The sequence below is a fragment of the Lissotriton vulgaris genome, chromosome 4_1, assembly GCF_964263255.1.
Source record: "Lissotriton vulgaris chromosome 4_1, aLisVul1.2, whole genome shotgun sequence".
NCBI lineage: Eukaryota > Metazoa > Chordata > Amphibia > Caudata > Salamandridae > Lissotriton > Lissotriton vulgaris.
The window spans coordinates 2,113,554,599-2,113,580,061 of record NC_141691.1 but is presented as its reverse complement, the minus strand read 5'-3'; the positions used below and the strand labels follow the sequence as shown (position 1 = coordinate 2,113,580,061).

The 25,463-nt window shown below is 46.2% G+C and overlaps 1 protein-coding gene across 1 annotated transcript in view; it reads right to left on the bottom strand.

Annotated features, from left to right (window-relative positions):
* Window positions 1-25,463, bottom strand: part of LOC147725149 (uncharacterized) — a 205,995-nt gene that overhangs the window by 59,111 nt on the left and 121,421 nt on the right. The window contains exon 2 of the mRNA XM_086918190.1: window positions 9,738-9,821. Coding sequence (XP_086774316.1) covers window positions 9,738-9,821 — 84 coding nt within the window. The remainder of the gene's footprint in view (window positions 1-9,737; window positions 9,822-25,463) is intronic.

Sequence of the window (25,463 nt, the reverse complement as noted above, 5' to 3'; positions counted from 1 at the left end):
CAAGTCACCTTCAACTTTAGTAAATAGTTGCCTGTGATATGGCCATCGGTGGGTGGTGGTCGAGATTTGAATGTCGAATGGGGACTATGGAGCTGTAGCCCGCTTGAATTTTCTCCAAAGTGATTAAATAGAAACATAGGGCCAGATGTAGGTAAATACCATTTACCGATTCTAAAACAGAATTTTACTGATTCGTTATTTTAGAAGGGGTAAATGGTATGTAGGTATTCATTCGGTAATTTTTACCGAATATGTAAAATTTGGTAAATACCGATTCGGTATTTACCGAATCGGTATTCCCCATTCATTCCTATGGGCCTCCAGGCCCATAGGAATAAATGGGGAATACCAACTCGGTAAATACCAAATCGGTAAGGGGGGAAGACCTACAAGGGTGGCAGGTTGTCACATTGACGCCCTGTTGCACCCCTGATTAGTGCATGGGTGCACATGTGGCACACATACATGCCCTAAGGTCATGTATGTCTGCCACATGGCACTGTTAAAAAAGCACAAAACTGCTTTTTTAACGGTTTTCGTTATTTACCACTAACTTGTGGTTGGTGGTAAATAACAAATCGTTACAGGTGAAAAGCACTCACTTGAGTGCTTCCTACATTTCAGATTCAGTAATTTACTGAATCGGTATTTAAGAATTCGGTAATTTACCAATTCCTTCAATTACTGATTCGGTAAATTACCGAATCTGAAATGAAGCCACTTACATCTCAAATGCCTAATACTGATCGGTAACGGCCGAAATTCGGTAATTTTGATGGTTACCGACCGGTATTAGGCTTCCTACATCTGGCCCTTAGTCCAGTAGTCAGCACTTATGTTTTCAATGATATGTCCACTGCCTCCTAGTGGGCCTCTGTTTACAAGGGCCCAGAATAACTTTGTGCTGGACTTTTTGCTGGCGTAGACTAGCTTCAGCCAGAACTGGTCTGACGCTGATTCTTTATCTTTATGCACTGATGCCTTGAAAGCTTTTTGAGCTTGCTTGTAATGGTTAAAAAAAATTACATTTTATTACTGAACTAAAAAAATTACATTTTCCTTGGCTTTTTCTGTTCCGGCGCAGGTCAGCGTTTCTTAGTTGTTTTAACGTTTTTGTTGCAGGAGAAATCCGAGGTTGAGAGGGCTCTGGCCGAGGGTGGGATTTAGATGGGAATTCATTTAATAAACTGGTCACAAGCGCTTCCCATCCGTTAATAATGGGCAAGTCTTTTTCACCTCCTGGACGTAGAAGATGACAGCATTTCTCAATATTAGGAGGGACTGCGGTTGACGACCATTTAATTCATCTTAGATTCTCTGTATGACTGTTGTTATTATGTGGGCCAGTGCGCAGTGGCGAGGCATGTTGCGGGATAATGATATTATTTGGGGTCGATGATCACTTTCCCCCAGTGCTGCGATGTAATGGCACTCAATTAGAGTGAACATTTTGCTGTTTGACAGTGTGAAGTCCAGGAATGAGTGGGTTCACCCATTGGTTCTCTCGTCCAGACCGGGGGGATGTCTGAGGGTGAGAGACAGTTTATTACTATATATCCGGCTCTGCTAAGTTGAAGGACTGCATATTCACCCAGTTCAGATGGTTTGAGTCCTGGCAGTAATATTAGCCTGGCGAGGTGTGGGGGGACTGCTGAAAGAATGATCCCTAGGACTTCAAACTGGTTGTAAAAGAGGTTTGTGTTGAAATCTCCAGAGATTAGGCATGGTATACTGCTGTATGTACTTAGGATGTTGCATAAAATTATAGTCAGGCAGTCCAGTTTAGAGTTTTTCCCAACTGGGACATGGAGACATGTAAACATTTAGCAGTAGTAGCTTACTCTCAGAAGAGAAATTGTCGGCCACAATGCCAGTGACCCAGTCAAGATCAAATTTAAGCTGTCTGATACGTGCTGACAGTCTGGTAGCCACATAGTTAGACAGCCTGCCACACTGTCTACCATGCTTGCTCTATCTTGTGGCTGGCGATGTAAATTCTAGATACCCTTCGAGTGGAGTGCTCGTTGAAAGCCAAGTTTCCTGGAGAAGGATGATGTCAACACCCGCTCCATCCACAGACATGCCATCGAACTCTGGAACCTCCTCGACACCACAGCTCCAGACGTTGCCTTCCTCACGGAGACCTGGATGAACGCCTCTTCAGCTCCCGACATCGCCATCGCCATCCCAGAGGGCTACAAGATCGTCCGGAGGGACCGAAACGCCAACCAGATGGGAGGAGGCATCGCCATCATCCACAGGAGCACCATCCGTCTCACGACCAGCACCGACAACTCCCTGACCACCGCCGAACACCTGCATTTCCAGATCCACACCAACCCGAACACCACCCTCAGAGGCACCCTGATCTACCGACCCCCTGGACCACGCACACAATTCAGCGAGGACATCGCCGACTTCGTCAGCCCACATGCCCTCCCCTCCGCTGACTACATCCTCCTGGGAGACCTCAACTTCCATCTGGAGAACAACAACGACCGCAACACCAGCACCCTGCTCGACAACCTCACCAACCTGGGACTCAAGCAACTGGTGTCCACCCCCACCCACCTCGCCGGACACACACTCGACGCTGTCTTCTCATCCAGCAAGGACATCAACTTCAGCCACACCACAGAGCTTCAATGGACGGACCACAGCTGCGTCCACTTCACCTTCAAGAAAACAACGACCCACCACCACCAGCAACAGACCGCCCGCAGAAGCTGGAACAAGATCACAGCAGACCAGCTCGCCACCTCCCTGAGCCAGCACCCTCCTGCCAGCTCAGCGAACCCCAGCCAGGCCGCCGACAACCTCACGAAGTGGATCAGCAACTGCGCGGACGAACTCGCCCCACTGAGGACCCCGCCCAGCAGACCCGGCAGCAAGAAAGCCCCATGGTTCACCGACGAACTCAAGAGCTCCAAGAAGAACTGCCGAGCCCTCGAGAAAGTCTGGAGAAGGGAACCGACACCGGACAACAGGACCTCCTTCAAACTTGCCACCCGGAAACACCACCAGCTGATCCGCGCCGCCAAGAAAACAGCATTCAAGGACCGGTTGGACAACAACGCACACAACTGCAAGGAACTCTTCAACATCGTCAAAGAGCTTTCCAACCCCAGCGCAGGAAACAACGACATCACCCCATCGCAAGACCTCTGCAACTCCCTGGCTTCATACTTCCACAACAAGATCGCGGACATACACAACAGCTTCAACAACCAACCAACGCACACCATGACCGAACAACCACCCCCCACCACCACCCTCCACGCCTGGACCCCGATCAGCACCGAAGACACCATCCGCACGATGAACTCCATCCACTCCGGATCACCGACCGACCCCTGCCCTCACCACGTCTTCAACAAAGCCGACGCTGTCATCGCACCCAACCTGCGAGACATCATCAACACATCCCTCGACACCACCATCTTCCCCGAGAGCTGGAAACACGCCGAACTCAGCGCCCTACTCAAGAAACCAACAGCGGACCCCACCGACCTCAAGAATTACCGCCCCATCTCGCTCCTCCCGTTTCCAGCCAAAGTCATCGAGAAGACCGTCAACAAGCAGATGGCCGCTTTCCTCGAGACGAACGGATCCCTCGACCCCTCACAGTCCGGCTTCCGAGCCAACCACAGCACCGAGACCGCCCTCATCGCCGCCACCGACGACATCCGAGCCCTGATGGACAATGGAGAAACAGCGGCCCTCATCCTCCTAGACCTCTCCGCGGCATTCGACGCGGTCTGCCACCGCACCCTAGTACGGCGCCTCAGCAACGTCGGAATCCAGGACAAGGCGCTGGAGTGGATCACCTCCTTCCTCGACGGGAGAACACAGAGAGTCCGCCTACCACCGTACAAGTCAGAGGCCACCGAAGTCATCTGCGGCGTCCCCCAAGGATCATCTCTGAGCCCCACCCTCTTCAACGTCTACATGAGCCCCCTCGCGGCCATCGTACGCAAACACAACCTCAGCATAATCTCCTACGCCGACGACACCCAGCTGATCCTCTCCCTGACCAACGACCCCGCCGCCGCCAGAGCCAACCTGCACGAAGGGATGAAAGAGGTAGCCGAGTGGATGACGACCAGCCGCCTGAAACTGAACTCGGACAAGACGGAAGTCCTCATCCTGGGCTCCTCTCCCTCCGCCTGGGACGACTCCTGGTGGCCTCCCGCCCTGGGCACCGCACCCAAACCGACAGACCATGCACGCAACCTGGGCTTCATCCTGGACTCCTCCCTCTCCATGACCAGGCAAGTCAACAACGTCTCCTCGGCATGCTTCAACATCCTACGCATGCTACGGAAGATCTTCTGGTGGATCCCCACCGAGACCAGGAAAACCGTCACCCAGGCCCTCGTCACCAGCCGACTGGACTACGGCAACGCCCTCTACGCCGGGACCACCGCCAAGCTCCAGAAGAGACTCCAGCGGATCCAGAACGCCTCAGCCAGACTCATCCTCGACATCCCACGAACCAGCCACATCTCCGGACATCTGCGAGACCTTCACTGGCTCCCCGTCAACAAAAGAATCACCTTCCGCCTCCTCACCCACGCACACAAAGCCCTACACGACCAAGGCCCGAGCTACCTCAACAGTCGAGTCAACTTCTACGCTCCCAAACGCCACCTCCGATCAGCCAACCACGCCCTCGCCGCCGTCCCCCGCATCCGAAGAGCGACTACAGGAGGAAGGTCCTTCTCCCACCTGGCCGCCAAGACCTGGAACTCCCTCCCGACCGACCTGCGCCTGACCCAAGACCACCTCTCCTTCAGGAAGAAGCTGAAGACCTGGCTGTTCGAGCAGTAGCGGCTCCCCCCCCCCCCCAGCGCCTTGAGACCCCACGGGTATGTAGCGCGCTTTATAAGTGTCACTGATTGATTGATTGATTGATGTCGTGTTTATTAAGGAATCGGGGTGTGTCCGGAGATTGCAGTTTCGACAAGAGCCCATTGATGTTCCAGGAACAGATTGTTAAACCATGTTACAAACTAGTTCAAGTCATCCTGCTTTGAGATAGGGCTGCCGGCAGCCATGACCAGTCTGCGCTTCTGGTGGTTTGCTGTATTTCACTGCACTCATCATTGCCAACTAGGGAGCGACTTCTGGCTGACTTTGAAATTAAAATGGGGATGAGGCTTGTGCTTGAGGCTGGGACCTTGCTAGGAGCGAATATTGAGGGATATCGGGGTACTCTGGGCATTGCTATAATTATTCCCCAGTTTTTGAACTGGTCAGCCTTTGATTGGACCAGTTCCCTTATAGCTTTAGGTGCTAATGTGATGAAAGGTAATTCTCCCATGTGAAGGCCAATGGTGGGGTTAAATTCGATAGCAAGGATGTCTTTTGATTCCAGCTTACAAAGGTCCGGATTCGATTTGAAGAGCCGCATTATGTTCCAGCAGTTTAACCCCTTGGCTGTAGGGCTGATTCCCCCGCTGTGCAGGTGGGCGGGTGGGGGACGCGCACTGCGCCCCGGTGCTCATGACGAGCTCAGCTCGTCATGAGCCACGGTGCTTGTGTGCTCATGATGAGCTGAGCTCTTCATGGCCACACCCGTTTCCGTAGAACGCTCAGCACAACAGGGGAATTAGCCCAGTATGGGAGCATTCTAACAGCCATGATGAGCTCAGCTCGTCGTGAGCACACGAGCACCGTGGCTCATGACGAGCTGAGCTTGTCATGAGCATGGGAGGGGTTAATATGTCATGAGGGCCTTGAAAAATGTCCTCTGGTGTTAACAGTAGTTTGGTTTCATTGGTTTCTATGGACAGGGTTTGGATTTCAGCAGGTGTGGGCTAAGATGACATGTGCTTGTCTGCTAGCGATCGTTGAGAAATTGATGTGCCGTGCTTGGGGGGGGGCTTGCTGACTTGCTGACTAGCTTGATGGTGAAGTAAAGACTGTTTGCGCACACATGCTGAAGGAAATTGACTGGGTTGGATTGCTGGAAACTGGTACTCTGCTTCTTTGGTGGGGTTCGCTGCGCCACGTGGGCCTTGGCTGTTGATCGTCGGTTGAGGTGGAAAAGACGATTCAATGGTTCGTAGACACTTTGGGGGTGGTGTAGTTATGACAAACCTGGAGAAGTTATTGGGTCTTCATCGGTTTGTAATTGCTTGTTTCCGTTGTCTCTGATTTTGTCCTGGAATGTTGAGTGTGGGGAGTGCCTAGGGACTTACGGTGACTCCATTTTTATTTAGGGTTTTAATTGTGAATGTCCTTTTTGGGGAGTACGGAGCTGGGCTACTTGCATCTGACTGGTGCAGACGGTGTGCATTGTGCTCGGTGCCTGTACTATCTCTGATTTGTTGTTTATGAAATAGTTGCTAATTGTTTTTTTAGGTACTTCTGGGAGCCTATTAAGAGATTTCTGAAATCTTTTTTTTTTCCCATTTTGATAGTCGGTGGCCGGATAACTGGGGTGATTTGACTTTGGTGGATGAATCGGTGGGGGCGTTGGAGACTGCTGTTGCTTTAGACGATGGTAAAGAAACCAGTGGTAAGACTTCGGCAACGTGCTCAAAAGCGGAATCTGGGCCTTGTAGAGGAGCAGGTATTGCGGGGGCAGAAGGCCTAGACTCTGGGATCGTCTGAATTTCTGAAAGTACTGATGTCAGAAATTCGGGCAGCGAGGATAAAGAGTCGATGATGGGGAGCAACAGCATACTGATTGAACTAACTGCACTTGAGATTGGGCCTCAATGATCAGCTAGTTGAGCGCCTCCATTTATTGGTCGATTCCTACGGTGTACACAGCAAGAGTATTTAATAAAATAACGATGGATTAAACCCAGATCTGTGACTGGGGGTGAATGTTTTACCAATGTGCAACATTCCATCCATCATCTTGTGTGTTTTGCTGTGACAGCACCTGACACCTCTTGCACTGGCTCTATGTTATGTTATGTTATGTTATAACATGTTTATAGAGCGCGCAGCTACTCGAAAAGAGTGTCCGGCGCTAGCAGAAGCACAACGATTTAATGGAAACAAGTAAAGACAGCTCATAAAGGGAGGGAGAATTACTGCTGAAATAGCCACATTTTCAGCTATTTCCTAAAAAGCAAGATATCAGATAACTCCCTCATTGTGGCAGGAAGTTTGTTCCACAAGTGAGCAACTTGAACTTGAAAAGAGCGACCACCTTTGCGAGCGCGTGCAAATTAAGGCATACTCATCATATACAGATGGGACTGTCTTAGGACTCTGCCAGGTGACTAGAAGCTCGCTCTTCTCCTGATGTAATGAGCCCTGGAGCGGTGCAGAGCTTTAAAAGCCAAGTCAGGGTCTTAAACTGAATTCTACGACTGATAGGGAGCCAATGTAGGTTCCTAAGGTGGGAGGAAATGTGGGCACAGGGGCCCAACATAAGGATGCCTCTAGCTGCAGCATTCTGCACCACCTGGAGTTTACTTAATAGATATTCCGGAAGACCCAAGTAGAGGACGTTGGCGTAGTCCAGACGTGATGTAATAAGAGCTTGGACTACCGTCTTTCTGTGGGAAACTGACAGAAGAGGTAGAAATTTACGGAGTGTTTTCAAAGTTCCGTAGCAGGTTCCTGCCACTGATTGAACTTGTTTCTTCATGTCCAAGGAATCATCCATTTGTACCCGAAGATTTCTGGCTACCCTCACAGAGGACTGTGGGGAGGACATATCAGATGGCCACCACTGTCTCCATACATCTGGATCAGAGGCTCCGAAGAGAATCATTTCTGACTTTGCCGAATTACACTGAAGCTGGTTAAGACTAAACCAGGAAAAAGACTTTTCTCAGGAAGTTATTGATTTTCTCACCGTCAAAAACATCTCCTTTTTTACAGATGAACAATAACTGAGTGTCGTCGGCGTAAGATATAATTATGGCTCCCGCTTCTTAAGCCAGAGGAGCGAGGGGGGTCATGTATAAATTAAACAATAAAGCACTAAGCATAGATCCTGGTGGTACCCCAACCTTTATAGAAGGCATACAGGAGGAAAAAGGCGGGTTCCAAATTTCCTGCCTTCTGTTCCCCAGAAAGGAGGAGAACCATTTCAACACTGTGCCCCCCACTCCGCAGTCACTCAATCTCTGAAGGAGTCTATCATGGGGCACGGTGTCAAAAGCAGCTGACAGATCTAACAATATTAAAACCGCTCTTCCGCCGGAGTCGAGAGTCCCTTTGATGGAATCTGAGATCTCAAGGAGAACCTATTCCGTGCTAAAATTAGCGCGGAAACCAGATTGGCTCATGTAATGGAGGTTGTTTGATGCGATGTATTTAGTAGTGACTTGGTTCACATATTTTTCAATTGTTTTGGCGAAGAAAGGCAGAAGTGAGATAGGTCTATAGTTAGAGGCTGAAAGTGGATCCGCCAAAGGTTTCTACAGCATTGGTAAGATTTTAGCCTGTTTCCAAATAGAAAGAACCTAGCCGCTGCTTAAAGACAGACTCAGCACTCGTTTGACCTCAATATTGATAACGTCTGCCACCTTCACCACAGTTTTAGCAGAACAGGCGTCTGATGGGGAGCCAGATTTTAAACTTTTCATAATCGAGAGGGATTGTTACAAGGTGATCAGAGGGAACTGAAAAAAAGGAGGCGTTACATAATGGACTGGCACCAGAGAATTGAGGATTAGTCAATGTACCTAGGAGGAGTTTAAGAGAATTTGGATATCAGCAATTTTTTTATGGAAATACAAAGCTAACTGATGTGTCCAACCTTCAGATGCTTCACCTTTGGAGGTGATTGCTGTGGGCGATGTGGACTGTTTTGCAATTTTAAAGATGTCTTTACTCTTATTGGCCAATTCCTCAATCTGTGCTGCAAAGAACAATTTCCTCAAAAATTTTATGATGGTACAGTTTTAGTTCTTTTTTATATAATGTATGTATGTGTGTATGTGTGTGTGTGTGTGTGTATGTGACAGCACCTGACACCTCTGGCACTGGCATAATGTGTGTGTGACCGCACCTGACACCTCTGGCACTGGCTCTATGTGTGTGTGACCGCACCTGACACCTCTGGCAATGGCTCTATGTGTGTGACCGCACCTGACACCTCTGGCACTGGCTCTACTTGTGTGTGACCCCACCTGACACCTCTGGCACTGGCTCTATGTGTGTTTGTGACAGCACCTGACACCTCTGGCAATGGCTCTATGTGTGTGACAGCACCTGACACCTCTGGCACTGGCTCTATGTGTGTGTGACCGCACCTGACACCTCTGGCACTGGCTCTATGTGTGTTTGTGACAGCACCTGACACCTCTGGCACTGGCTCTATGTGTGTGTGTGACAGCACCTGACACCTCTGGCAATGGCTCTATGTGTGTGACAGCACCTGACACCTCTGGCACTGGCTCTATGTGTGTGTAACAGCACCTGACACCTCTGGCACTGGCTCTATGTGTGTGTGTGACAGCACCTGACATCTCTGGCACTGGCTCTATGTGTGTTTGTGACAGCACCTGACACCTCTGGCACTGGCTCTATGTGTGTGTGTGACAGCACCTGACATCTCTGGCACTGGCTCTATGTGTGTTTGTGACAGCACCTGACACCTCTGGCACTGGCTCTATGTGTGTGTGTGACAACACCTGCACCTCTAGCACTGATGCTACAAGTGTGTGTGTGTGTGTCTGTGAGACACATCACCAGCCACCTCTGACACTGACTTTAAGAGCAATCAAATGATGTCATGCACTTTATCAGAGTAGGAGACTTACCGGTCAGTGCAGCCAAGGCCACCACCAGGAGTAAAAGTGCACCGGCACCACAGAGCATGACCAGCACTCGGTAGGATACAGTCACTATAAGAGAGGAGACAGAACAAGGGGTCAGAGAAGCTTCTGGTCACAAGATGCAGTGAGAGGATCTCTACAGGATAGGGGGGTGATGGGCCTGTACAGGCCGGGATAGGTACAGGGGTCAGCTGGGTGTCTCTTACTAGTAGAGCTTGGGAGGAATCCATACTAAGAAGTGGGCCTATATAGTGTCTGACGTCAAATGTGAACTTCAGAAACCTGCAGGCTTCTAGGCGCTCAGGAGACGGGCTTTCACTACATACTGCAAGGCTTAGGGAATAGGACTCTACAGGCTAGAACAGTGTCAAGATTAGAGCGTCTACCCCTTACTCAGAGAGCCTGGAACCTCTGATTTCTGACATCACAGGTGGACTCAACCCCTTAGGCTTCTTGGCGCTAGAGAGAAGGATACCGACACAGTTATGGATTTCAGCATTGCAGTAATCACTAAAGGTTTTCAAGAAAATGACCAGATTTTCTGCTAAAGAGGTCTTCAAAAAGTAATCTTTTTTAAAACTGATTTTAACTTGATGCAAAAGCCAGGTTCAAAGTGAGATGTATTCTCTGACTCATCTCATGAAATGACTCCTCACCAGTGAAACACGTGCTGGGGTGACATTAATGCACAGATCACAGCACATGCTCTCTTCTGCTCCTCAGTTTGATGATCAGATAGAAGTGAATGCATTCATTATTTTTCTTGCTGGTTTTGTCCCAGTATTCGCTTCTGAGGTAACTCTGGTAAGTCACAGTTTCGAGCCAAGGTCACACAGAGTTTCAAGGTCACCAAGCTTTAGAGGTTGATTTACTCCAGACACAGCTCCGACAGACGGCGGAAGACTTTACAGAGGCTTACTCCTGCTCCACGGAATGTTCCGAAGTGGAGCAGATGAGAAGGGGCACAGCCGTTAGTTTTACCAATGCTTGTTCCTCTATTCTGCAAGCATTGAAAGTCAATACAGGCAGCCAACAAGCATTGGCAAAACAAAGATTTCCAGCCAACAAGCATTGACAAAGTCAATACTGGCAGCCAACAAGCACTGACAAAACCAATACTAGACGCCAACAAGCATTGACAAAACCAACATTGCAGCCAACAAGCATTGACAAAACCAAAACTGGCAGCCAACAAGCACTGACCAAGCCAATACTGGTAGCCAACAAGCACTGGCAAAGCCAAAACTGGCAGCCAACAAACACTGACAAAACCAATACTGGCAGCCAACAAGCATTGACAAAATCAATACTGGCAGCCAACAAGCACTGACAGCGAACAATCATTGACTAAAGGAAATCTTTCCAGTGCTTATGAGAGACTGTTTTGCCCTTCTTTCTCTCTCGTTCTCTGCTCCCCCACTTTTCTCTATTAATCACCCCCCCCCCCACCTAGAGGCAACTGCTCCACAACTATACTCTGGTGGCTTCTGAGCCCTCAGCGTGCTACCCTCTTCATTTGGATTTGCACAGTTTCTTGTCACCGCCTGTGGATGTGCACAGACAGAGACACTGGAATACAGGGCATATTCTATGGATTGTGTTAATGCTTAACATAATAAATGTAAACATTACAACCAGGCATGTTTATGACGCCGTCACAACTGTATTTTAGTTAAAGTGTGAATAGATTAGATGTATGCAAGACCACCCGGACAAGACGCCTTAACCTAGCAGGAGCAAACAAGCATTGGCAAACCCAATAGGTTTCTGAACTAAGACCTATTGGATTTGCACATGCTTGTTAATGTGCTGAAGTATCTGATGTAGATACACTTACCTCAGAAACAGAGCAAACAGAAAATAGAGAGGCAAACACCGCTCACTGTTTCTGAGCTGTGCTGTTTGCAGCTCAGACACAAGCTGGAAGAATTTCAGTGTTAAAAGGTGATCTTTCATTTGCATTGGGCGTGGCATCATCTGAAAAAGACAACACCTTTGCACATTGGTCTGTGCCATATTACAGATGCGTTTTAACAAAACGGGGGTTGGGCCCGGCACACACCCAAACCGGGCCTCTACACTAGTTTTAAACAACAGGGTGTCTGGGTGTGTGGTTTGTTTTCACGGTAGTCTAAAATCAATTGTGCTGTTATTATTATTCATGTTAAGTTCATTGTCTTGAATTAATTGTTGTTCTTGGTTTGACATGATTTAAATGTTAAAAGTGTATGAAAATATTTGATTAACTCATGAAGGTGTAATAAAAACACCAAACCACTTTAGTAGTTAGTAGTGGATTTTATATGAATTTCATTCATTTAAACCACACACCCAGACACCCTGTTGTTTGAAAATATTACAGGTGCGGACACAGGGATGGAGGAGCTACTGGGAGCCACAGCTCTGGTCTACCACACATGAGGCAGGGCACTGGCAGTGCGTCCTCCAAAGGAGGCCTTGGAGCTGGCACAGAGGTCGTGGGGAGCCCAACGTCTTCACCCACAAGTAGATACAGGCACCCTTACCACCTGTGGGGAGATCTCTGCTTACGGTTCCAACCATTAATGCAGAGAAGGCAGGAAAGCTCCCAGGATGGAGCTGGTCATGTGAGCCAGGGTTCAGTGGTAGAGAAGGACTGTACTGGGATCAAGGATGTGGTGTGAGTGGTGAGGAAATTGAACAGTGAGGGATGGCGAGGATTGTGGTTCATTTGTGTACGTCACAAACAATAGGCAAAGATTTGGAGTGACCAGTTCAAAACAAGTTGAACAAACTTGGAGAGGAGCACTCCCAGAGCTTCTTTGTTCCTTTATATCAAATAATCCTTTATTTTAAACGTCATACGACAACATGAGCTACAGCCAACGTGTTTCGTTCATTAAGAAATGAACTTCATCAGGGCTTAATATACTTTTCCAGTGGGGACGTGGATCGAACTTGCAGTTGTTCCCGAAGCTTTAGCCGGATTGATTCCTTCTTGAGTACGCCTGCATCATTAGACAACTCTTGGTAACAGGAGCTGAGAAATCCCCAGCTGTAGAGCCATTTCCTTGCAACTCTATTACCACATGACCCTTCCTAAGAAAGCAACATGCCTGCCGTGTTTAGGGTTGCCACCTTCACGTACCTGGCACGTACTGTCACGAGTTCCAGGGACACGCTTGGCTAGTCAGCTAACATAAAGTTGTCCACATTGGCATTTTATGCTGTAAATTACATTCTTTGTGTTACAGTGTGACAAGTGCCTTTATTTTAAGGACAGGCCTTTCTGTGAATGAACACCGCTTTGTCTGTGATTACATTATTGTAAATGATGCAATTGTGGCTTTTTTGGTGCCTACCTGTGACTTGCAAGCAGCAGCTTTGTAAATGCCAACAATTCTCTGAGATTTTTGGAGCCCTGGTAAGCAAAAGCGGTTTGTGAATGAACAATCCCTTAAAGTTATTTTTCAAAAAAATCCAGTTCAGTAGTGTATTGGCTATAACAAAATCATAATATCGCACAGATTAGATTAAAAATCTTTTATTGTAAAAAAATTTGTATTGCTATTTCAAAAGAGTTACAGTTAAATGACAAGAGACCCGTTGACAGCAATAACAGTATAATAGCAATAAAACATTTCAATATGTGCACATTACTCCCTTCAACATCCACATCAGCTGTCCAGCAGCTGCTGCAATTCCCCACACAGCTCTCCTCCTCCGCAATAACATCAGCAACGTGAGTATTCATATCCCTCAATTGTGACAGTTCAAGTCATGCACATATTATGTTCCTACCACGGTTCATTCTGGTGTATGCGTTGTCTCCAAGTCCGACCCAACGTCCCCTGGACCCCCGGCTCCCTCCACAGACCTCCTCTCCATGTGCAGTGACCAATAGTTCTTTATGCGATTACGGGAGGCAAAAGCTCGCTGTATAATCCCGTCTGTGTGCAGCAGTATAGCATATCACGGGACCATCTGGAGAGTGTCGGAGTCGGCCCTCTCATCCAGGCCATCGCTACGCAGCGCTTAGCCACAAGGAAAGCCATATCCACCATCCTGCGATGTTCCGGGGCTACATCTTTAGAATATCCCTGCAGCGCAAGCAGTGGGGAGGGGGATTGTAATAAGCCGCAGACCTCATTCACTGCTCTCCAGAAATCTGCAACCCTAGGGCAGAGCCAGGCGAGATGTAAAAAATCTGCGGTTGGAGCCGAACATCTTTCACAATTAGGCGACTCGCACAAACCATATCTGCACAAACGCTCAGGGGAATAATACACCTGATTGAGAAATGTAAAATGTAATAACCGATGCCAGCCGTTAAGGGACACCCTCTTAATATTTGCACAACAATACCTCCATTTGTCCTCCGGAAGATCCTGCTCTAAATCAGTCTGCCATGCCAATCTGGGCTTGGCATAATGTGCTGTTTTATCAGCCAGTGTGTTGTGGTAAGGTCGCGAGATAAGCCGAGTCGGTGATTTAGCTGTGACTACATAGTCGTATACCATTACTCTTGAGGGCTCCGCCATGTCTTCACCCAGTAAGTCCCTCAGTGCGAGTCTCACCCTGTGAAATTGGAAGTAGGTGAGGGGAGGAGCGCCCGGCCCACCTCCCCTGTCCACATCATCCCACAGTTGGGCCATGCCATCGAGGAACAAGTCTCCCATGGTAAGTATATCTAATTTCGCAAGTGCCCCGACCTAACTCCCGGGTCCCTGCACTGTCCGAGCCACGAACACCACTCTAGTATTGTCTCCGGGGCATACAATAGCGAACAGGCCTGCGCGTCCATGAGATGGTGCCAAGCGTGTGTAACAACATTAAGTGAATCTAAGAGGCCCGTTCTCCGATCACGGGGGCGGGCTAGTAGAGAATAGATTAAAAATCTTAGAAGTCATTCAAACCAATTCTGGAATAAAGTCTCATAAAATTCTTGTTAAATGAGAAATCTTTTTGACTAAAACATTAGATACTGTACAACCCAAAGATGTTAAATGATAAAATAGAGGTGTACTGTTTTTAGTGATTTTGAAATTAAATGAAATGAAGACATACTTGGTATAGCGCATGGCTACCCTAAGGCATCCCAGCGCTTTGACCCAGGTAACATCACCATCACTCATCGGAAAAGAAAGGTTTTTAGTTGTTTCCGGAACATGAGATGGTTCGGTAGGAGTCGGATGCTCTCAGGAAGATTATTCCAGAATTTGGCCGCTTGTAAAGAGAACCGCCGACCCCCCGTTCGGGATCTTTTGATTTTTGGTTACGGCTAAGGAACTGTATGTTGACAACACAGAATGATGAGAGATAAAATCTTTGAATATTTTTAGATGTTTTCAATGATTGTTTCCTGGATTTTATTTATCTCCGTTTATTTATAATGTATCTCAGGAGCAATTTTATTACTTTGCCTAATGTTATTATATGAGCATCATTACAGCATCTGTTTACCGTAATGTTTTCTGACATTGCAGTACATATTTATATATGTTCATTTTTCTCATGCAATGATCGTCATTTCCACATGCACATAATTTATATAGTGGTAATATGGCAAAGTCTGTGATGAATATAATTGCTGCTAGTGTGCATTTAGGGGTTTTCTTTACATGATCTTTTTGTGTATTTCTTATGCATATGGATTGCACGCACAATTGGCGCATTTTCTTGCATTATGGCTCATTTACTGATAAATGTTAACGTCGCTGCCGCACACACTCTTCGACACACGACGCAAGTGTCTCTTCTATTTTCTTTTACTCTTCACCACTGCTCTTACGGGTGTTGATTGAATTCAATTGGGATGAAATGGCAGACCTTTAAAAGCTTGTGCACGCCGCCACTATGTTGAGGGATCTGTTTTTTATATCCTATAAGGTAATTAGGGTTCTTTTTCACCTCTGTATGAGCGTTGTTGTTGTTGGTACACTGCAGGTTTTAAACATTATATTGTTGTCATTTTATTTCTGTAAACAAGCCTGATTGAATTCACATGATGCAGCACTTGAACCGCTCCGTGGTTGGTGTGAATTTACAGGCACTGCAATCACTCTGCGCGTTTAGTTGTTATACTGCTACAATCCCACCTATCATTTTATTTGCACACTCTTGGTATTGATGTCTCAACCTTTCCTGTTAAATATTCAGATATGGTTGTTCTTGAAAACACTTGTATTTTTTTTCTCTCCTGAGTCTTTCCCTCTGACTGAGTTGACTTAACACTGAGGGAGGTGGGTTTTCCTGTATTATGTTATCTTTCTGGAATGTTCCGGTGTTGCAAAGTCATCCTGTGCCCTGGGCACCCACATTTCTTTGCTGACTGGAACAGGTGGTAACTAACTCTCACTTATCCTGGGCTCTGCCAAACAAGGCGCAGGGCCTGTGCTATGCTGAAAATACCCTTAGAATACAGTGAAAACACCTACATACACAAGGTACACTATGGGTTAGGGTACCCCTATGATTGGCATGACCTACCCTATAGGTCCCTAAGACATAATAGGGCAGGTGGATTGAAACAACCTTTAAGCCACTAATATAGAATAGGGAATGGCAGTTTAGAGGCCTGCAACCCTTTCTGCACTCGCATGTGTGCACAGCTGAGAGCCTGAGATCAGTTAAAAATAGCCCCGTGTTGCAGGACTGCTTTTTAATGGAAATTGTGCCCAAACATGACTTTGGTGTTTGGGGCACTTCAAAATAAATAAACTACATTAGTTTGCCGTATTAGGTACCCCCAGGGTCACCCCTAGTTGTCCCAGGGGTGGGGGTACAGGTAATGATAAGAAGGACCCTTATTAAAGAGGTTGTATATGACCTGGGGATAGAGAATTTGCACATTTCACTTTCCTCATAGTAGTAAAGAGCTTCCCTTAATCACATTTTATGCTAGGAGCACCTTGGAGAGAGTATCTACAATATGTTTACATGTTCAGTACCCCTAAAGTCGGCACTATGTGTTCCAGGGTTGGCGGGTCCTGTAGATATAGGCAGAGTCCTTATACAAGATGTTTTATATCCCTGGTGCCTAGTTTACTTTCCCCATTATAGTTCCCCAATGACATTGGTTAACATGGCAAGCCCATACCTGATTGCTGCTGCTGCTGTTTCCTGACCGTGGGGCCCCCCGGGGATCCCGTGTGCTTACTAGCACACCATTACCGCTACTACAGCTGCTGGGCCTGTGGGGAGGTTGGAACCACAACACCCAGCCTGCTTTGCGGCGAGGACGCCACCGACATACTTGTCCGTGCCAGGAAGTGCTAACAAAAACCTGAATCTGATTGCTGCTGCTGCTGGAACCACAACCCCCAGCCTGCTTTGTGGTGAGGACGCCGCTGAGGTACTTGTCCGCGCCAGACGGCGCTTAAAAATCGGCCAGGGCTCCCACAGTGCGGGACGCGCACGGGTGTGCCTGGGCTGTTCCTGGGCAGCCGTGGCCGGTAGTGGGACGTGGGGAGTGGGAGGGGCAGGGTGGGGGGTAGTAATGTATAGATTACGGACCTTAACAGGTAAGTAAACATATAAATAAATAAAACGAATTTCGTTGCGCGCACTGCATGGCATTTGGTTATGCAGTGCGCGCAACTAAATTGGTTTTATTTATTTATATGTTTACTTACCTGTTAAGGTCCGTAATCCATACATTACTACCCTCACTCTACCCCTCCCCCTCTCCATGTCACCTCCTGGCCGGTACTCCCACTACCGCCCGCGACTGTGCCTGGGCTAAGCCTGGGCCAAGGGCTTGCCCTTCTGCACCCGTCAGAGCCCAAATGAGACTGGGCTGGGCCTATCTTCAAGTTCTTGCTGTTCCTGTGAGAGCTCTCTGGTGATGTGAGTTGTTATTAAGAAGACTGTTTGAGTTTCCCTTAAGTATTAACTCTTGCACCACTTATGGACGTGACTTCTGATTTGCATAATAATCCCTGTAGATCAAGGTCTAAAGCCCAGAGCCCTAAAAGGCTAATGATCCAGCGAGGCAGCTTCTCTCCCAGACCAATGTCTTGCTTACTCTGACAAATCATCAGTTGAGGTCAAACTGGATCTACCACCCGAATACTGTGCATATGTTGCAAGACTCGTAATGTCCCTCCACTTCACTTCAGGGCAGCCTTCAAGAAACCACAGGCTAATTAAAAAATAAGGTATGTCATTTGCTATCCCAAACTACAGAGTACTAAAATTGCAGTTACAATTACATTTTGATGGTCAGGAGAGTAAGATGGGTTGGTCCCTTACGCAAGTACTCTGATGGAGAGTGTATTATGATAAGCTGTCGAAAACGGGACCTTGCTGGGTCTATAATCAGGAGCATGAGCAACCAACCCAGATGGGGTTTAGATCATGGGATAGGCATAATGCTGTTGGGTTTCTTCTATAGACATCTAAAACCTTGCGGCCTAGCAAATCCACAAAATGTCTGACCACCACGGAACGAGTAGAAGAGGAAGGAGAAATCCCCTCTCGTAATTAGCAACAGATACAAGGCATTAACAGACTTGTATCAATTAGATTGACTAGAGCCTAGTAATGCATTCTCGGGATCTCGCGATGGCATTTTTTGTGGAGGAACTGATACATTCCAACCTCAAAGAAATAGTGAATCATACCCCAATCAGCTCACCCGATATTAATGCTCTCAATACAGTTATAACAAGAGGTAGCTCCCAAATAAGACAGCCATTGAAGGGAGGACCTATCACCAACCCACAGTTGAACATCATTTCCTGGAACATTGCAGGGTTGCGTTCTAAACCTAATGATCCTGAGTGGGGCATACTAGTGGATAATTGCATTATCTATCTTTTCCAAGAAACAGATCCACAAGGTGGGCTTTTTCACATTTAGAATAGAGGCAAGACAGTCACCATTTGGCAGACCAGCGGGAGGAATGTTGATCTGAGTCAAAACGACATTAGCGGGTACATTAATCACCTAGACAAAGACTCCTGGGAGATCCTTGGCATAGACTTGATCTCGTTTCAAGGGGATACCAGTGTCAGGATTCTTAATATATACAATTGGTTTAAAGTCCTCATAAGCCTTCTGACACCAAGTCACTGTTAACTAACTTCCTCGAAACTGTTAAAAGCGAATGCCCTATCATTATAGCAGGAGACTACAATACAACGCACAAGCTTGTGGATTTCGTTCAGGAAATAGTCCAGGATGAAGAAGAAGCTAGTGGCATTAAAATGCTCCTGATTCCAACCCTTAAAAGATGCACTTGTGTTGCACAGCAAGTCCTATTATTTACTTTTGCTCAGGGGTGCGGGCACGTAACGGGTGGACACACTCAGATGCCAGTGCAGACAATAGTAAAAAGAGGGGGAAGTAGAATAGATTATATCATAGTTGACCTCGATCTTTGGCCACAAGCAAGTTATATGACCATCCTCAATTCCGAGGATAGGGACCATAACGCCTTGCTTCTAAGTCTCTCTGGGCTCCCGGCTTTACAGCGCCAGCCTAATTTAACGAAAGCACAGGTGGTAACAACCAACAATGAAAGGAGAGTCAAGTGGGCAAATGCAGTCAATGATGGTAAGCTTCTCCCTAAAATTTATACTGAGGTGGTGCAGACTCTAGTGAAGTTGACTAATGCCAACATGAACAACAACACCATTGTAGCCAGCTATCATGATCTGTTGAATAACATCTCACCGTATTTTAGCAGTCAGGGTAGGTCATTTCCGCGGACACGTAATTATGCCTTATGGTATAATGAGGAATGCAGGTAGGCAAGAGCAGAACCTATGGTGGCAGTAAAAGAAGGGATAAGGCCCTACATAAATAACAAAAGAAGGCTATATAAGAGCATACAAGTTGAGGCCAAACTGAGCTGGGAGATAGAAAATTGGCATATCCTAATTGAGGCATCCAGGCAAAAGGACTGCCAACTATTCTGGCACATCTTTTCTAAAGGGGTAACCCATCAGGTTAGCGGAAATGATTTTCATATACAGCCACACATTTGGGAAGAGTATTTACAGGTATTATATTCTGAGAAGGATTGGGAGTCTGTTGCTGATGTAGAGGAGAAAACCTTGGCTTGCAATGAAGTGTTTGATCCAAACGAAGAACTGAGCTTCTCCCTTACGGAGACTATGAATGTAATTAGCTCGCTATAAACCGGTAAAGCCCCTGGGTTAGATAGACCCCCTGGATATCTATGTATGTTGGAACCCAAACTATGGATGTATGATGTTACAACGCATACTTTTACAACGCATACCTTTACAACGCATTTTTTACAATGCAACATCCTTTACAACGCATTCCATTACAACACATGCCATTATGATTTTTAAAAGACTACCTTTACAACGCATTCCATTACAACGCATACTACCTTTAAAACGCATACCATTACAACGCATACCATTACATTGCATGTATGGTAAGTATTGGATAGTGTAGGGGTAAAAATTACTATTCTAACTCCGGGGGGTGCAACAGTAGGGTAAGTGTTGGCTAGTGTAAGAGTACTATGTGTTGTAATGGTATGCGTTGTAATGGTATGCGTTGTAATGACATGAGTTGTAAGTGTATGCGTTTTAGTGTCATGCGTGGTAATGGTTGCGTTGTAATGGCATGCGTTGTAAGGGATGTTGCGTTGTAATTACTGCATTGTAATGGTAGTGCATTGTAAAAGTTGCGTTGTAAAGGTTGTTTCCCCAAAATATGGGGTTGTTAGAATTGGGGATCTCTAGTTGGCCCAGGTAGATACTTGTGACAAATAGGGACCTATTCAATCAGGGTAAGAGGGTACACTCCAAAAATAACCCCTGCTCACCCCCATGGTAGCTTGGCACGAGCAGACAGGCTTATCTCAGAGGCAGTGTGTAAAGCATTTGTGAACACATACAGTAATCTAGTGACAACACTACAAATGGACACCACACAGGTTGTATATTTATAAAAACAAGTATATTTTATTAGAAATTTACTACAAGACCAAAAACGATAAGAATAATCCACAGTACTATTAAAAATCAAGAGTTCTTATTAAAAAGGCTTATAACAAAGTTCTCTGCGAGTCGGTAGCCCTGTTTGGCTTGAAGTACTACAAAAATAACATAAAGGGCTATACCTACCAATAGCCCCAATTCCATTACCAAATAATCAGTCAGTTGGAAGTGAAGAAAGTTCAATCGTTTATTAAGCAAAATACTCTATAGAGGAGCCTCTCCAACCCTCACCCATCCGGTGCGCGGAAAAGACTGCTGGCTCGTATTCAAACATGAGGTTATATATTTTTCGGTTCAACACATATAATCACTGTAAAAGGAAAAACACCAGTTGGCCCTCAATCTCCAAGGAAAGACCATATATGACACACATGATTAGATTCAAAGCTTAACTATTTATTACTGGGAAGGTCAGGAGGGGTGACTCCCTTTCCTCTTGGTGCCCGGGAGTGTGGGGACGGCGCCTCCAGGAATGCGCCTATCGCTCCCAAAGCCAGATGCAATCTTGAGTCTCAGGACAGTCGAGTAAACATCAGAAGAGAGGTTGATGTCTCTTAAAAGCCACTTGGATGGAGCCACCAGATTTAAGATAATCACACCCTATTTGGGTTTGAAGGAAAGCCCTCACACACCGACCTAGTCAGTGTCATGCTTCATCATCGGGCCCCACCGAAGAGACCTAGTGCCTCTTCGGTGTGCTGCGACGCCAGAAGACTGCGGAGCTGGTATTGTGTAAAGGGTGTGTTGTGAGGAAAAATAAACTTAAGCTTAAAAGTGTCTAAAGGGTATCTAAAAAAGTTTATTAGTGATCCCTAGGACACGAATACAAGAGTTTTATGTGTCTGAATTGTAAAGCCAAGGTAATGGTTGGTTTAATTCAGAATCAATATATCATTAGTATGTCAACATGTTTCAGCCTTAGTATTGGTTTAATTTTACCTAGGCATTCGTCAGGACAATGATAAACCCCGGCGGTATGGACTCTCTAATCGTCCACCCTAACCTGGGGACGTGAAAGTGAAAAAATAAAAAGTGTTTAAAGTGCATAAAAATAGGAAGAGCGAATGCTCATTCCAAAAATCACTCCTAGTTTGGAGTGTCTCGGCACCTGTAGAATAAAAAGTACGAACAGACATATAAGACAAACAAACAATTATTTGTAGGGCTATGCCAGAGTACTTTACGGTTCATGGTGTTCCAAATCAGTGGCAGCAAACGTGTTCCCAGAATAACTGTTAGCGTTAAGCACCATCCAAATACCCTCTAGGGATGATACAACTAGTTCTGGGAAGTGTGGTGAAAATAGTGATTTAAAATAAGCCAACAATGGCTTCAGGGGGTTAAAATCACATGGTATGAGTGTTTCAGAGGATCAATAGACAAAGAGTCAGTGACCCCCACACGCAAGTATAATATAAAAACAGGTCTCACTTTAAAGATTGGCGCTATCTGCACCATGGGTCTCAGGAGGGGGGTTGGAGTGTCCCTGGCACATCCTAAAGGTAAGAAAACATAGGCTAGAAACATACGGAATCGCGATTGACTTAGCTTGATGGTATGGAGTTGTTCCGATCCTCACTGCAGCATTACTCACGCCCTCTGCACTCTCAGCCCGCTTGTACACCTAGTACTGCCTCTACCGGACCCCGACGATGGAGAGCGGGGCCGGTGGATTTGTTTTAAGGGGCTATGAAACGCTGTTCGCGCTTTTCCGGGTGGGCGTGGCTAATCCAGACCGAGGCCAGGGCGTTCATACCAGTGGGCGCGGTCGCTGAAAACGAGTGAAAACGAGGCTTGGTTGCACTCGTTGTTATAGAAACCTCGTGTTGTTTCGCCAGAGAGAGGCTTGCATTTTAGCGGACCAATCCTTGACAACGAGGCTTGGTTGCCTTCGGTGCTATGGAAACCTCGTGTAGTGTCTCCAGACAGAGGTTTACTTATAATAGGCCGATCCTTGACTTTAAGCTTCGGTCTTTTGTTTTTAAAGAGAACACAATCAAACATATGATAAAGGATGTGTATGGCGGCAAGCCATGGTAGTACTTGTTGCCATGCAGAACATTGCGTAGTGTTTATTTTACATCGGGGCTTACTGATGCGCCAGTAAAGCACAATTTGAATTGGTTTGTGTGTTTAATTGAGATCTGCTTGTATCTACCCGTTTTTTAGTGCGCGGGGTAAAAAAAGGCTCGATGTTATTCTACATGAATATGAAAATTCTCAGAATCTGGAGATTAGGTTCTTGGTGTTTACAGCATTAGCGTTTGTTTTTAAATGGAGCGCTACTGATCGGACTTACATGGTTGGTGACTTTGACAAACATTGGAATCAAAGGGTATCAGTTAAGTACAGTGTTCCATGGGATATCATCATTGAGCCCAATGATGTTGGTTCCTAGACGGTACACCCACCGCTGTTCTTTCTCAAAGAGTCTGGTAGGGATGTTTGTGGTACCGGTAATTTTTTCAATTATTGTCCATTTCATATCATTCGGGGTATGGTTGTGTTCAAAAAAATGTCGGCTCAGTTTAGTTGTTAATTTCTTGCATCGGATATTACTCCGGTGCTCACCAATGCGCTGTTTCACCTTTCTTGTAGTCATGCCGATGTAACGTAAGGAACAGGGACAAGTTATCAGATATATCACATTATTTGAGTTGCAGTTTGTATGGGCAACTTGTGTCCAGATTTTACCTGGTTCCAAAGACAGTGATTTTGTAGCTTCTGTAAGATGGCATATACTACAGTCTGAGCAGGGATAATGTCCTGTGATGGGAGGAAGACCCCATGCTGTTGTGACTGAAGGTGTCTGGGGGTCAGTCTTATGTTTCGGGCGAGTATGAACCAGGGCATCTCTTAAGCTTCGGCCTTTTTTAAAAGAAAACATGGGTTTTTCCCAGTCTTTTTTTGCTGACTTTATGATGCTCCAATGTTTATTTATGGTTTTTTTCATGTAGTTTGATAGCCCGTTGAATGTTGTCACACAAGTGAGTGGCACTGGTTCTTGGTTGTTGACTTTTTCTTCTAGTAGGACTTCTCTTGGCTGATTCCTGGCTCTCTTAAAGCCTTTGTTGAGGATAGCAGAAGGGTATCCTCTGTCTTTCAGTTTTTCAGTTAAACTTGAGGCTTGTTCCTTGAAGTCAGTAAGTGTACTGCAGTTCCGCCTTAACCTCAGGTATTGCCCATAAGGAAGGTTCTCTTTTAAGGGGCGTGGATGAAAGCTACTGAATTCTAGTAGGTTATTCTTTGCTGTTGGTTTATGATGAGTTCTTGTGGTTAAACATGTGCCAGATATTGTGATCAGTACATCCAGAAAAACAATATCAGTTTTGCTTGTGGTATTTGTGAATCTCAAATTGTTGTCTAGAGTGTTAATCCACAACAGGAAAGCTTCCAGGTTACTCTCACTGCCTGTCCATAATAGCAAGATATCATCAATGTAGCGCTTCCATAGAAGCATTGATGACCGAAATTTTGCAGTTGGAGGAAGAATGTGCTGGGCTTCAAAATCCGCCACGTACAGCCCGGCCACACTAGGGGCTCGGGTACTACCCATCGAGGTACCCGAGCGTTGAAGGAACAGCTTATCCTTAAAAGAGAAGAAGTTTTCTTTGAGTGCTATTGTCGCACAATCAATAATGAATTTTTTGGGGGTTTGATATTCCCATTCGATTGAATCCAATGCTTTCCCCAGGACTTTGATGGTATCGTCCTGGGGGATGCTTGTGTACAAGCTTTCAACATCCAAGGTCACTAATGTGACTGAGTTGGCCTCGAATGTAATGTCTGTCAGGAGATGTAGTAAACTTTTGGTATCTTTCAGGTACGAAGGAGTTGCCTGTACCAGGGGCTTCAAAAACTGGTCACAGAACCTAGAAAGAGGTTCCAGAATTGATCCGATCCCGGATACAATTGGGCGACCTGGTGGTGGTAACCGGTTTTTATGCAGTTTAGGTAGTGTATAGAAATATGGGATGATGTTGTCATTGGTATTTAGAAACTCTGCTTCATTTTTGGAGATGTGTTCATTATCTACAGCCTCTTTAACTAAGATGGTGATCCTTTTCGTTAGATCAGAAGAGGGATCAGTCATTAATGGAGTATAGTTCCTGTTGTCATTTAGAAGATCCTCACAGGTTTTTTCATAATCGCTGGTGTCTAGTATGACAATGCCACCGCCTTTATCAGCTGGTTTTATGGTTATTGAATCGTCATTTTGTAGAGCTTCTAGTGCCTTATATTCCGCAGTCGTGAAATTTCCAAATATTTTGGGGTTCTGGCTAGCCTCCAAATCCTTGAAGACTGCCTGTTCAAAGGCCGTGATAGCTGCTGGTACCGTATGCGGAGGAGGGATGAATGTTGAGTTAGGTCTAAGCCCCGTATCTCCTTTTCTGATTGCCTCGTTGAGATCTGTTTTTCCTTCAAAGAAAGCCTTAAGTTTCAGTTTCCGAAAGAAACCGGCAAGTTCACAATGAAGTCTAAATTTATCGGGTCTTGCTGTGGGGACGAAACCTAGGCCTTTTTCTAGAACCTGGTTCTCCATTGGTGACAGGATTCGTTTGGACAGGTTGGTCACTAGACTTACAGTCCGCTTGTTCCTGGTTGTTGGGCACTGCTGCGCGTGTGGTTCGACACTGAGTCGTCCTCTGTCCAGGAGACTCTGTTGTTGTTGTTGCCTCTCCTCCTGCCTCTTCCTCTCCGGCCGCTCTCTAAAAAAGGCTGCCTATATTGATTTTGAAAATGGATG